This window comes from Sander lucioperca, chromosome 18 (assembly GCF_008315115.2).
Source record: "Sander lucioperca isolate FBNREF2018 chromosome 18, SLUC_FBN_1.2, whole genome shotgun sequence".
NCBI lineage: Eukaryota > Metazoa > Chordata > Actinopteri > Perciformes > Percidae > Sander > Sander lucioperca.
Window position 1 is genome coordinate 26,407,610 of NC_050190.1, and position 15,041 is coordinate 26,422,650.

At 43.3% G+C, this 15,041-nt stretch overlaps 1 protein-coding gene across 5 annotated transcripts in view; it reads left to right on the top strand.

Moving 5' to 3' along the window:
* slc4a11 (solute carrier family 4 member 11) overlaps window positions 1–15,041 on the top strand; it is a 140,498-nt gene that overhangs the window by 50,450 nt on the left and 75,007 nt on the right. For all 5 annotated transcript variants that reach the window (XM_031280317.2, XM_031280321.2, XM_031280319.2 and 2 more), the window contains exon 2: window positions 8,463–8,513. In XM_031280317.2, the coding sequence (XP_031136177.1) occupies window positions 8,463–8,513 (51 nt within the window). The remainder of the gene's footprint in view (window positions 1–8,462; window positions 8,514–15,041) is intronic.

Below are 15,041 nucleotides of genomic sequence, written 5' to 3' on the forward strand. Positions count from 1 at the left end.
GACCACTCCAGGATGGAGAAAGATTTGCTTTTGTTCAAAGATTTTCCGACATCTCTGTGAGTGCTAACAATTAACTTCTTTGAAAATAGTTTTATCGATCTTATGTAACTATTTCCTTTGCCCGCTTTTTGGCAGTGTGGTAGTTTGGTTCAAGTTTTACTACTATACCACTAAATGATACTGATGATAATTAACGCATATGGATTACATAACATTGATGTTAAAGCAGTAGCTCTTTGTCCTTCAGACACAGATGACTTTCATGTAAATGTGACATAACAGGGTCTTTACAGTAGTCCAATAATCCATTAGTTGATTGACAATAAATTAATAAGCAGCTATTTTGATAATTAGTTTATCATTTAAGACCTTTTTTAGGAAAATAAGACAGATATTAGATGGTTGGCATTCCTCAAATGGGATTATTAATTAATTATTGGAATGTGATCATTTTTGTCACCTTGGGCTGTTGGGCATTTTCCATGTTTTCTGATGTTTTATAGACTTAAAATTAATTGAAAGATTGGGAGAAAAAAACTGACACATTAATTGCCAATAACAATGATTATTAGTTTCATCCCTAGCTACATTTCCTGATGGATATTTGGCATTTTGGTGCGCGGGGGAGAGGAAGCGGCATTCACTGTTCTCTCATCAGAGAATCTCCCTATCATTTATTTTCATAAACTTCATTATTTATTAGATAGAGAATTCAGTGGCCTATTTTACAATCTCTGATGAGACTTTAAGTTGTGACTCTAAATGAATTCTTGTTTGCTTACATGTGAAGTTTTCTTGCTGAATATTCTTATTTTCATCCATGCACATGCCATGTTTCCGTGTCGTGCGGACGGGTGTGGCAATGTGTATACATACGTGATCGCGGTTCTCTGTTCGTCTTTTAAAATTAATGCGCTGTCGATATCTTCTATAACAGACGCAATGGCGGAATCTACACATCTCAATTCTCCAGCAGCAGCCATCTTTGTTGTAAACAAATTCAACCCTAGCCTTTGGTGACGTGGTTGATTACGTTACTGGATCATCTGTCCATCATCATATAAAGCCCGCCCTGACAATTTGATTGGTCCGAACAGCTCTGGTTCAAGCACAGTTGCTCCACAACGGATCGAGTCCATACTGAACTTCCCGACCTCAAATGTTGTGGGCGGGGCTAAGTTCGGCTGGCATCCAGTCTACAAATTAAGATTTGTGCACACAAAACACATGTAGTTTACAAAATATAAATGAAACTGACAACAATATAACGGCCTACAAGTCCAGCTCAAATAATTAGCTTATTAAACACAGAACAGTTTTGAATGTTTTCAGCTTCTAAAATGTGAGGATTTTTCTGCATTGAGTACTTTTACTTTAATACTTCATGTACATTTTCTGAGGATTTTTTTTTTTTTTTTATTCATTCACAATACCACTTCAAATATTACAATAATACAGTTGGGGTACAGGATCAGTTGGGTAGAGTGAATGGGTCCCCCAAAGAAGCTAGAAAAGCTTATAGGTGGGGGCCCATGTTTCATAAAAGGGTAGTGGTACAGACTATAGAATACACAATTACCACAGATGAAAATAAGTAGATGCACGCAAAAGGCGCACAAGTATATACATAACATTACATAACCTACACACAATCATACACATACATCCCAGTAGTCCATGAAAAAAGATTCATATTAGATATAGGTTAATAAGAAATGTTTTTTTAGTTGTCTTTTGAAGTTGGAGATAGAAGGCAGCACCTTGAGGTCTTCATCAATCCCGTTCCAGATCTGTGGCCCCCTACAGACAACACTCATACTGGTGCGCACATGTCGGCAACATTTTCCTGATATGAGTGGTTTGATTCTCGTTTGGTATGTATGCTGGGGGCTGGAGATGGGAACAAGACTACTCAATCTAGAGTTCAGCCTGTTGACAATTTGGAACATAAAGCAGGTGTTATGATATTCATTTAGCTCAGTCAGTCTTAGTAACTCAAAACGGTGGAATAGAGGTTGGGTGGGAGAATTAATCTCTGACCAGGGTACTTACTACATAATTTTACTTAAGTTACATTTTCAATGCAGGACTTTTACTTGTAACAGAGTATTTTTACAGTCTGGGATTAGTACTTTTACTTAAGTAAAGGATCTGAATAGTTCTTCCACCGCTGACTGAAACAAAGGGGAAATGCTACCAGGTGGGTTGACTGTATCTTTTGGTTTCCCATGAATTCAAACAGTGAAAAACAGGAACTACTTTTGGCTGTAGATCTTTCTGTTTTATGGCATCAATCAGCAGAGAAAGTTAGTCAAATTAAACTTCCCATTTTTTTTTTATTCTCCCTCAATTATCAAAACACAAATCCCTCATCTGAAGTTTCCGTTTTGACACAAATGTGTGGGGGAATGTTTCTGACATCCTCTGCTGCATTCCTGAGGGTCTGATTGCGATTTCAGTCACATAAATGTACATTTTCCCTTCACCTTCCTACACATCGATCACGTCCCCCAGGCATGCAGTCTGCTTACCTGCAACTACTGCATTAAACATTTCTTTTTTCAGAGCACAAACACTCAGCCAGACTGTGGGCATAATGGACAACATACAGCAATTTGTTGTATTTTGTATACAATGGGTTATTTGACCTTCCCTCAAAAATCAGCTGTTAGTAAATAAACTAGTCATGCTCACAGCTCAGCAGCCTGAGGCACAGCCAGAGCCCTTGGAACATAGTGTGCGATCTAGCACAGCACATGCTTTTTTTCAGCACACTACATTTATCTCAGCTATGATGAAAGTAATACTATTATTGCTGTTATTATTATGGTTAAAGCCCCTTTTCAGATGTGCACCTTTTCCATGTAAATGTAGAGAGGACAGATAGAGAGGGGCGGGGGGGGGGTTATAACTATCATTTTGATTTGTGGGGTGCTTTTGTGGAATAGTCTAAATGAATTGATCAAACAAAGTGTATTGTTGCAATTTAAAATAAATAAAGGTACAAAAGAAATATTTTTGAAAAGTACAGAAGTGGAAGGAAAGAGCTACATTGATGTTACTGCTGCTTGGAGTAGTATTTTTTTGTATTATTTAAAATGGTCTATTTGATGTATCTTGTTTGACTGTGATTTAGATGTGGTAAAGACTGGGGGTAGGACCTGATAAGCCTAGGGCTTCTACCTATCCCTTTTCCAACGGGTTGAGTGTTTTTTATTTTTATATATATATATATATATATATATATATTTCTTTTAATCGTTCGAAATAAAGATTTCATTAATTCATTCCTTCAATGTGATGTCAGAGTACATGTCAGTCTTTATACACAAGGAACTTTAACGTACAAGTCACAACACTGGCAGGGACATTTCCATAATGCGTCCAACCCGGCACGAGTCTGAGCTGATAGCTGTCACATTAACGTAAAGGTTAAATAAACCCAGAGAGAATAAATTGCCATGTTCCGCCTTATTAAGAGTAGTGCAATAAATGTATCACTCACTTATCTCCTAAGCATCAGTTTAATTGAGCACAAAATACTGAGGGAGCCCATTTTACGCTAAGTTGTCAAGGCGATCATATGTCAGATAAGTCTATAAATTAATTTTTTTTTATTGTGATGTGACAAACTCCATCATACAACCAACCACATAGAATCAACAACACAACAGTTTATGAAAAAAATTGCAATTAGACAAAACTTTCCTTTACTCTTTAATAAAGAAGGCATTGCTTTATCTAACCCGATGTCTTTACATTACCCTCCTAAATGATCTAATACCAATAATAGGATTCAGATATCCTTCATGTTTTTTAATGGCATTGTCTGACATTTTTGGAAATGTTTGTGTGCTCCATGCAGAGAGTTAGATGAGAAGATCAATAGAAGAGTTTATTTGGAAAAACAGATCAAAACCATTCTAAAAATGAATAAACCAACACTTTTTGATTGATGTATTCCCTTGACTGCCCAATAAAAAAACAAACATGATTTATAAAAATAAATATTGGGATTTTTTTGTGGAAACAACCACACACCAATTTATTTATTTATTTAATTGTTTGTTTTTGCACATGAACTCATATCTCATATCTAACCATTAAAGACTGGGAACAGTTAGCCTGGCTCTGTCCAAACGTAAAAGGAAATTCACCTAATCTAAATCCACTAATTCATTTTGATATCTTGTTGGTTTGATATGTATAAAAAGCTAACTTTCATGGAGGATACTGCATGTCCAAGACTACTTCTTGGCCGAATTCCTGAAGCTTTGTCGGCACTGCTTTCTGCCAAGAAAATGTGAAGGCACCAAATTGTCATTATTACAGTTTGATATTTGTACGAATTAAACAAACAAGATTAAAAGTGTTAATGAGTTTCAGAGGTGCTGGACAGAGCCAAGCTATAGCTGTTAACCCCACTTTCCCAATCTTTGTGCTTGGCTAACCGGCTCCTGGCTATATCTTCAGGTTTATTATCATTAACCATCCCAGCAAGAGTCAAAGTGCCAGAGAGGGAGCCTTAACAGAAAAAGACTTGGTGCAAAATGCAAATATCAAGCAGCTACGCTAAATCATTACCTGTGTAGATTAAACAAGCTAATTGTTGTGGGGCTAAAAGAAATCCCCGGTTTTTTTTTCTCTCTCTGCGACCAACCCCAGGAGTGAAGGAACATTTTGTATAATTAAAATCGAACTCTTTATTTGTATGCTCGTCACATCAAAGAATCCTTTCGGGAAGAGAAATATATTGACATCTCTCTTCTATATCAAAGTTTTCAGAGCCCTGTGTGTGTGTGTGTGTGTGTGTGTGTGTGTGTGTGTGTGAGTAAGTGAGCCATTTTTCCCCCCAGCCTGTGTCCCTTTGTGTGGGATGACTGTGATTTTAGCAGGAAAATACTCTCGAGATACGCTGTTGATCTTTGGTAATAGCATGAATATGTGAACATATGCTTAAGAGAAGCCTGACTTAAGTCTGGTAGCACAGCAGCCCCCCCCCCCCCCCACCACCACAATGTCTCAATAACCTTCAAAATATCCCCTCTCCGTATCTGCCTCGTCTGTCTGTGTCATCCGCATGCTGCACGCATCCACAGCGCCGCGTGACAAAACACTCTGAAATGTTGTATTCTAAATTCCCTCTCTGTGCATTTGTAGTGGAGCTCTTCACCAGATTAAGTTTAATTCCAAAATGAAATATCCACCATTTTAAAAAATGCTGCACCCTGCCATTGCAAAACGATTGCTTTGCCCGGAACCAGAACTCACTACGGATTATCCCTGAATACTGTATGAGCAAAGTCAAGACCTTTGCTGATGAAAAGAGTTTGTGTTACATACAATTGTTGCCTGTTAACATTATTTCTACCTAATGAAATGTTAGGAATGAAGCATTTTCCCTGATAGCATTTTTCATACCCTGAAGGGAATTTTTCTTTTCGCCTTCTGGTTGACCTGCAGGCTTGCCGAGTTTGTGCACACAGTGTGTACAATGTGAGTGTCTTTGACAGCTATGGCCTCATTAGGAGGCAACGTTTTACTTACCAAGCCTGTGTTACACAATCTAAATAGTTTTCACAGTTTTTCAGCAGTTGTTTTTCTATGTCCACAAAGAGAGAAAAGTCAGCTATTGGTCGTTTGCACAATTGAAATGTCCAAATCAATCGGAGCAACAGGTTGAACAATGTACACACAGTGTCTTTCAGTTAGCTGGAAAACAATATAACATAGAGGATGAGTTTAAACATCATTTAATGATGAAGAGATCTATTACAATTGTTGATGATTGCTTACACACGTGTTGCGGAAAGTGGCTCAGTGTGTCAAAAGTCTTCACACAAGCCAAATAAGTAAATTTCTCACTTCTGTGTCAAGATGAAACTCTGCAATCAAAACGTAACAATCCTTTTTCAAAATGGCATTTTTGCAACAAAATGATACACACATGCACCACTTGAATTACCCTCTCAAAGCAACAACACCACACTGATGTACTTTATACAAAACACTGCTCTCTTTAGCACTTTATATACCTATTTTCTCATATAGGCTTCTGTGAAAGATCGTTCCAGTACAGAACATCTACTTACATTTCAATAAATGCAATAATAGAAAGGCTTCAGAAAAAATACAGTTCATTTTTTTCCCATTTCAGGTTTTTACAAAATAAAAACACAAAGAAAAGTAGAATTACAGTACAGTAATCAATACAATACAGTATGTTACTGTAAACAAACAAAAACAATAAACAAATTGCACTAAAATTACAGTGCAATGGTAAACAAAAAATGGTTTTGTAAATGATGGGGAGGATGGTTTATGGGTCCCGCCTTCTTTTAGGGTCTGGCCAAGTCACCTCATTCGCCTCATTGCCCTGGCCAGGCAATGGGGGAATATATGGCCTTGCGTGCCGTATCCAACCCTGGACTGACCCCACCTCAATGTCTCTGCATGCCTCTTCCATTGCTTGCAGAAGAGGCATGCAGGCATGTGGTTGGCCGTCGTACACTTTCCAATGCCAAGCTGAAAAGAATTCCTCAATCGGATTGCGAAATGGGGAGTAAGGGGCCAAGTATACAACTGTGAAGTTACAGTATTTGGTGAACCAGTCCTGGACTAGAGCAGCCCAATGGAAACATTATCTCAGATGACAACAAACCTTGGCTGCTGTGGTTCTTCCTGTACAACTACATTATGTAGTGCACCCAGAATGTGTGATGTGATTATGTGTGCAGTATTGTAGGGACCTAGAGTTGCATGGTGATGGAGAACTCCTTGCAGACTAATGGTGGCACACAAGGTGATCATAAGTTTGGGTTTGTTGCCAATTTGAAATAGTGTTTGATTGCAAGAGTTTTCATTCTTGAACACAGTTTCTAATGTAAGAAACAGTGTGTTGCAGAATTGCAAACTAAGACCTCCCTCCCGTTCAGGCAGGTTTCCAGCCGACCTGGCCCTGGGCAAACCAATCACGTTTATCTAATGTGGGCCGGGTTTAAGACCATGACTGACCTGTTGTCCTGTTGGTCCATCCAGGCAAGCGCACTAGGCTCACGAAACTCAGATCAAACTGTCAAACTAGGCAGCGCTGATCAAAAAACAAATCAAGATTCTGTTACTGTACTGTCTACTGGTCTCAAATGTTTTCAGAAACGCATTTTAGTGTACTGTTTCGCTGTAATTTGAGAAAGTGTGTGTGACCAGGCCGCCATTTTTTTTTTCGCAATTGAAAACAGACCAAGCACCGCCCCGGCTTGCACGTGTCGCTCAGCGCTACGTCACACGTTTCGTTGATCTGATCGGTTCTAAGTATATCCAATTGCATCCAGAAGCCTTTTGGTCTGCGCCCCTTTGAAGTTAAAAAAATGAAGTGAGAGGTTCCAGACTAATTCACAAATGTGTATTAGTCTGGAACCTCTCACTTAATTTTTTTGCAATGCCTAGTCTTGCATTAGCTGACCTTCCTTCACAGCGTAAAAAAACGTGCTCTCATTTATTGGCATTTCTATTCTCTCTATCGTTCATTTCGGCGCTAAGTGCCGGGCGGAGCAACAGCGCCTCTGCAAAATAGCCTCGGGAAGGAACTTGTTTTGGTGGAACATGTGTACGTTCAAAAGTTGTTTAAGTTGTGCAACAGAAAACTCAGATTGGACAGATAGTCTAGCTAGCTGTCTGGATTTACCCTGCAAAGATCTGAGGAGCAGTTAACCATAGTCCTCATCAATCCACTGTTTAGAACGCCAACACAAAGAAAGCGGAAGGTGACGGACATCCGGCTGAAATGAGGGACATCCGGCGAAATTTCCAGCGGCAACGGAGCAATCCAGGAAATGGAACATTGTGAATATAGACTAGGCAATGCCAGGCTAGTAGCAAATAAGACCCAGAACCACATGATCATTAGTAGACATTGTCATGTCTCCTAATGGCCATTAGATACAGATGGCAGATACTTAGATCATGAGTAAATAAGTGAATAAATGAATATTTTCATGGGTTACTTACTGAATTCATGAGATGCTTTACATTTAAATGCATTTCCCTCTTGGGCGCCCGGATAGCTCAGTTGGTAGAGCGGGCGCCCATATATAGAGGTTTACTCCTCGACGCAGCGGGCCCAGGTTCGATTCCAACCTGCGGCCCTTTGCTGCATGTCATTCCCCCCTCTCTCTCCCCTTTCATGTCTTCAGCTGTCCTGTCAAATAAAGGCCTAAAATGGCCAAAAAATAATCTTTAAAAAAAAATAAAAAATGTATTTCCCTCTTGAACATCAGCACTAAATGACTAAGTCTGACAATGGCTGGTATTTGTGTTTTGTAACCATCTCTCATACCAACAATTACTGTGTAAACAAATAATCTCTCATTTTAAAATGAAAATTTGCTTCCCACAGGGCCTGTTACTATTTCCAGTTTCACCTCAGTGATTACTGTCTCTCTCTGTTTTGCTCTTCCCTGCAGAGGCACCTCCCTCTGGGATGTCCAAGAATGGATACTTCTTTCAAGAAATGGGTGAGTCTAAGCCAACACCACAATATAGGAATGCAATGTCTAAAATGTCATAATCAAGCCAGTTTTCCACAATGGAAAACAAAGGAATAAGGAATCCATGAGTTGGAGACACTGTGACTAAAAAGGTGTAATCCTCTCACGATGGGTAGTGGGATTTGTTTTTTAATTTGAATGCTGCCAGTGATGTGCTTTGTACAGTATATCCATAGAGAAAGATGCGACTTATGCCTACCATACACTAGAAGACTTTGAACAGACTCTGAAAAGACTAAAGTCTGACACCATCTCACATCTAAAGACAATTATCTTACAACTAACGTCAAAGACGATTGAGACGGCGGGAGGGCGCCAACTCTAGCAAGACTCTAGCAAGACATTCATGATTTCATTCCGATATTGGAAAATAGTCTGTAAGGTCGGCATTAAAGATTTGAGCTGCAGCACGGACACAGAAAACCTCTCCCAGCTCTCGCACACCACTGCATTTTGGATATAAAGAATGAACTTTGCTCCAGCTGTTATGATAACAGCAGTTTCATTACCCTTAAGCCAAGGCGAGGCACCCAATTAGTGTGTGCAGCACAAGCAGTCAGGACAAAATACGCGTGCATTCGATCTCCCTGTCTCCCCAAGCCAATTATTCCCCTTCTGCAACACACACACATTCACTCAGGAGACTCCCAGAAGCCACCCTGCTGCAGCTGAACTTTCTGTCTGACTGACTGAGCTGTCTTTATTAGTAGGGGTGTCACGATTCTCCAAATCCTTGATTCGATTACATTTTCGATTCTAAGGTCACGATTCGATTCTCGATTTTTACATTTATTTGTTTTAAAGCACAGGTTGCGATGCCATTTTTAGACTAGACTTTTATGCAATATAATATCTGACCTTTGTTCGCAATGTACCACACGACATTGTCAAATTGAAAACATTTATTAACAACATAATGTAACAGTAACGTACCTATAACCTGCCATCTAGTTTCTCTTTTGTAACTGCGGTCTTCTTCACAGAAGATGACATTCAAGTTCACAACAAAACGAACAAAAAACAATAAAACAGCCATGTCCATAGTCTTCTCTGAACAATTAAGTGTCTTAACAAACTATTTCCGAACAGTTGAACATATACGGCACAGATTAACTCCCATGTTAGTCGTTCTGCCAGTGGAAGAATATGGTACATGCACATAGCAGAGCTTGCAAACTGTGGCTTTTTTGTCGACAATGCGAACGTTGTCAACATAACTCACTGGAAATCCAAAATACTTCCACACCGGCGACCAGTGAAAGAGGAGGGGGTTCAAGTTCTGTCGATGGGTCTCCTGCATCTGCCATGCTATCTTTTGACTGGCCGTAGCTAAGTTAGAGGAGGTTGACTGACTTGCAGCACTTCAACACGTGTGTTGACGAACTAAGCAAGTAAGCATTGTCCACTATTGTCATCTCAGAGGTGCATTAGTGAGGTGACATGAAAGCAAGGTGACATGAAAAATAATGTGTTGCATGTCTTGCACTGTAGAAGTGAGTCTGTTGTGAGTGAGTCTTCTGTGCCATTATGTTGTTCATGAGTGTGTTAATAGTTTATATGTCTGAGTCATATTAACTATTTTAACGTGCTCATTTAGTGCGCTTGGCAAGCAATTGGGAGTGACAATGTGATTACGGCTGCACATTTACGGGTTAAATCATGTGGCTTCGAATACAGAAGCCAAAATGTGTGAAGAATGGGAATTAAAAAAAAAACATGAAAAGAAATATTACAAAATTGCTGTGGAAATAATTTAGTGATATGTGTTTGCCTGTGTGATCTGAAGTGATGCATCGGGGGGGGATTGTGCTCGAGTTTTCTTCTGACTTCAAAGCTTCCTCACAATGCATTTTAAAGCAACTGTACAGGTTGTTTTTTATAGGTGAATGTTTCATATTTTAGGACTTAATTCAGGGAGTCCCCGAGGACATTGTTTAGCAGCGGTGGTAAGTCACTCAGATCCTGACGGAACATATCTTGTGATCTTTCTAGTTAATAAATAATGACCTAAACAATAGCCAGACTCATTTATAGGGCTTGGTATCGTTTTCATTTTCGATACCAGTACCGATACCGTGACTTCGATACCTGTTCCTAAACAATTCTTTTTTCTATACCTACCATCCATCCATCTATCTTCTTCTGCTTATCCGGTAACGGGTCGCGGGGGTAGCAGCTCCAGCAGGGGACCCCAAACTTCCCTTTCCCGAGCCACATTAACCAGCTCCGACTGGGGGATCCCGAGGCGTTCCCAGGCCAGGTTGGAGATATAATCTCTCCACCTAGTCCTGGGTCTTCCCCGAGGCCTCCTCCCAGCTGGACATGCCTGGAACACCTCCCTAGGGAGGCGCCCAGGGGGCATCCTTACCAGATGCCCGAACCACCTCAACTGGCTCCTTTCGACCCGAAGGAGCAGCGGCTCTACTCCGAGCTCCTCACGGATGACTGAGCTTCTCACCCTATCTCTAAGGGAGACGCCAGCCACCCTCCTGAGGAAACCCATTTCGGCCGCTTGTACCCTGGATCTCGTTCTTTCGGTCATGACCCAGCCTTCATGACCATAGGTGAGGGTAGGAACGAAAACTGACCGGTAGATTGAGAGCTTTGCCTTCTTGCTCAGCTCTCTTTTCGTCACAACGGTGCGATAAATTGAGTGTAATACCGCACCCGCTGCGCCGATTCTCCGACCAATCTCCCGCTCCATTGTCCCCTCACTCGCGAACAATACCCCAAGGTACTTGAACTCCTTCACTTGGGTTAAAGACTCATTCCCTACCTGGAGAAGGCACTCCATCGGTTTCCTGCTGAGAACCATGGCCTCAGATTTAGAGGTGCTGATCCTCATCACAGCCGCTTCACACTCGGCTGCGAACCGATCCAGTGAGTGCTGAAGGTCACAGGCAGACGATGCCATCAGGACCACATCATCCGCAAAAAGCAGCGATGAGATCCCCAGCTCACCAAACTGCAACCCCTCTCCACCCCGACTACGCCTCGATATCCTGTCCATAAATACTACAAACAGGATTGGTGACAAAGCGCAGCCCTGGCGGAGGCCAACTGTCACCTGAAACGAGTCCGACTTACTGCCGAGAACCCGGACACAGCTCTCGCTTTGGTCGTACAGAGATTGGATGGCCCTGAGAAGGGACCCCCTCACCCCATACTCCCGCAGCACCTCTCACAGTATCTCCCGGGGGACCCGGTCATACGCCTTCTCCAGATCCACAAAGCACATGTAGACCGGTTGGGCATACTCCCAGGCTCCCTCCAGGATCCTTGCGAGAGTAAAGATCTGGTCCGTTGTTCCACGACCAGGACGGAATCCGCATTGTTCCTCTGCAACCTGAGGTTCGACTATCGACCGAACCCTCCTTTCCAGCACCTTGGAGTAGACTTTACCGGGGAGGCTGAGAAGTGTGATACCCCTGTAATTGGCACACACCCTCTGGTCCCCCTTTTTGAAAAGGGGAACCACCACCCCGGTCTGCCACTCCTTAGGCACCGTCCCCGACTTCCACGCAATGTTGAAGAGGCGTGTCAACCAAGACAACCCCTCCACACCCAGATCTTTAAGCATTTCTGGACGGATCTCATCAATCCCTGGGGCTTTGCCACTGTGGAGTTGTTTAACTACCTCAGCAACTTCCACCAGGGAAATTGACGACAATCCCCCATCATCCTCCAGCTCTGCCTCTACCATAGAGGGCGTATTAGTCGGATTTAGGAGTTCCTCAAAGTGCTCCTTCCACCGCCCTATTACCTCCTCAGTTGAGGTCAACAGCGTCCCATCCTTACTGTACACAGCTTGGATGGTTCCCCGCTTCCCCCTCCTGAGGTGGCGAACGGTTTTCCAGAAGCACCTTGGTGCCGACCGAAAGTCCTTCTCCATGTCTTCTCCGAACTTTTCCCACACCCGCTGCTTTGCCTCTTTCACGGCAGAGGCTGCAGCCCTTCGGGCCCTTCGGTACCTTGCAACTGCCTCCGGAGTCCTCTGGGATAACATATCCCGGAAAGACTCCTCCTTCAGTCGGACGGCTTCCCTGACCACCGGTGTCCACCACGGTGTTCGTGGGTTACCGCCCCTTGAGGCACCTAAGACCCTAACACCACAGCTCCCCGCCGCAGCTTCAGCAATGGAAACTTTGAACATTGTCCACTCGGGTTCAATGCCCCCAGCCTCCACAGGGATGCACGAAAAGCTCCGCCGGAGGTGTGAGTTGAAAGTCTGTCGGACAGGGGCCTCCTCCAGACGTTCCCAATTTACCCGCACTACCCGTTTGGGCTTACCAGGTCTGTCCAGAGTCTTCCCACACCCTCTGACCCAACTCACCACCAGATGGTGATCAGTTGACAGCTCTGCCCCTCTCTTCACCCGAGTGTCCAAAACATACGGCCTCAGATCAGATGAAACGATTATAAAATCGATCATTGACCTTTGGCCTAGGGTGCTCTGGTACCAAGTACACTTATGAGCATCCCTATGTTCGAACATGGTGTTCGTTATAGACAATCCATGACTAGCACAGAAGTCCAACAACAAACAACCACTCTGGTTTAGATCAGGGAGGCCATTCCTCCCAATCACGCCTCTCCATGTGTCTCCATCATTTCCCACGTGCGCGTTGAAGTCCCCCAGCAGAACTATGGAGTCCCCCCACTGGAGCCCCATACAGGACTCCATTCAAGGTCTCCAAGAAGGCCGAATACTCCGAGCTCTTGTTTGGTGCATACGCACAAACAACAGTCAGAGTTTTCCCCCCCCACAACCCGCAGGCGTAGGGAGGCGACCCTCTCGTCCACCGGGGTAAACTCCAACGTAGCGGCGCTCAGCCGGGGGCTTGTGAGTATCCCCACACCCGCCCGGCGCCTCACACCCTGGGCAACTCCGGAGAAGAAAAGAGTCCAACCCCTATCCAGGAGTATGGTTCCAGAACCGAGACTGTGCGTAGAGGTAAGCCCCACCAGATCCAACTGGTAGCGCTCCACCTCCCGCACAAGTTCCGGCTCCTTCCCCCACAGAGAGGTGACGTTCCACGTCCCCAGAGCCAGCGTCTGCTGCCCGGGTCTGGTCCGTCGAGGCCCCTGACCTTCACTGCCACCCATGTGGCAGCGCACCCGACCCCAGCGGTTCCTCCCACAGGTGGTGGGCCCATGGGTTGGAGAGAGAGGTGCCACGTAGCTTTTTCGGGCTGTGCCCGGCCGGGCTCTGTGGCAAACCCGGCCACCAGGCGCTCGCTGACGGGCCCTCCATCTGGGCCTGGCTCCAGACGGGGGCCCCGGGCTTCCTCCGGGCAGGGTCACTCTACCTCGTTTTTTCATAGGGTTTTTGAACCATTCTTTGTCTGGCCCCTCCCCTGAGACCACTTTGCCTTGGGAGACCCTACCAGGAGCACAAAGCTCCAGACAACACAGCCCTCAGGTTCATAGGAACACACAAACCTCTCCACCACGATAAGGTGATGGTTCCAGGAGAGGCTTTTTTTTTTTTTTTTCTATACCAATTTTATAAAACAAAAAGAAATTCCAACATAACACATCACAGCACAAATCGTTTTATTTATTTTTCAGCTGCTACTACGTGAGCCCCGTCTCTGTGCGTAACATAGAGTTTTTCCTGCGTGTCTCTACGACGTGTAATGTTAGACAGCCAATCACAAACATTATTAGATCTTGGTAGAAGCATGCTGCATGCTTCTTGGCTCACTGACACTGATGAGATTTACTCCTTGGGTATAGAAATTGGGTATTGAATGAAGAGGCATTTTTCCATACTCAATTTGGTCGGGGGGCCTTAAAAGTATTGAATTCGGTACCCAGCCCTACTCCTTTAATTTATGGAATTTACCTTATGAAATAGTACGTCAGCTCTTTTCTCTCAAGCTTGATGTGTATTCATTTTTTACTAGTGGAGGTGGTCTTCAGTTCAGGCCAGGTGGCCTGTCTCCACTTTAAAGCACTTTGGGAAACCCTGTTATTTAGCTGTCCACACTGTGAAACCCCAACATAACTATCTAAATGGTTCGAGAGGATTTGATGACATATAAAAGCACACTAATGTTTATGTCATAGATATTAAGCTTTTCAGCTGATGTTAGCGATTCCATGTTTAGGGCTTTCCACACTGCATTCTGTTAGCCCAGTGTCAACCTAAGCCCAGGGCTATACCATTCACACTGCACTTCTACTAGCCCTGGGTTAACGGTCCGTTGGAACACGTAACCAACGTTAACATTCTAGAATGATAGCAACGTACATTCCTTTAGCCCCGTTTCACACATGCAACCTTAAGCCCCAGGTCTAGTTGTTTTTAAGGCGCTAGGCTAAAGTTGGATTGTGCCAGTGTGAACACTTTCTTAGGTTACATTTACATTGCTACGTTTTGGTTTTGGAGTTTTGAGCCAAAAGCGATCTCCGTGCAAACAAGTGTTTTTTAGCTTCAGTAGAATAACTAATCTCCGTTTAAACTAACACATCCAAACCGCATATCTCATT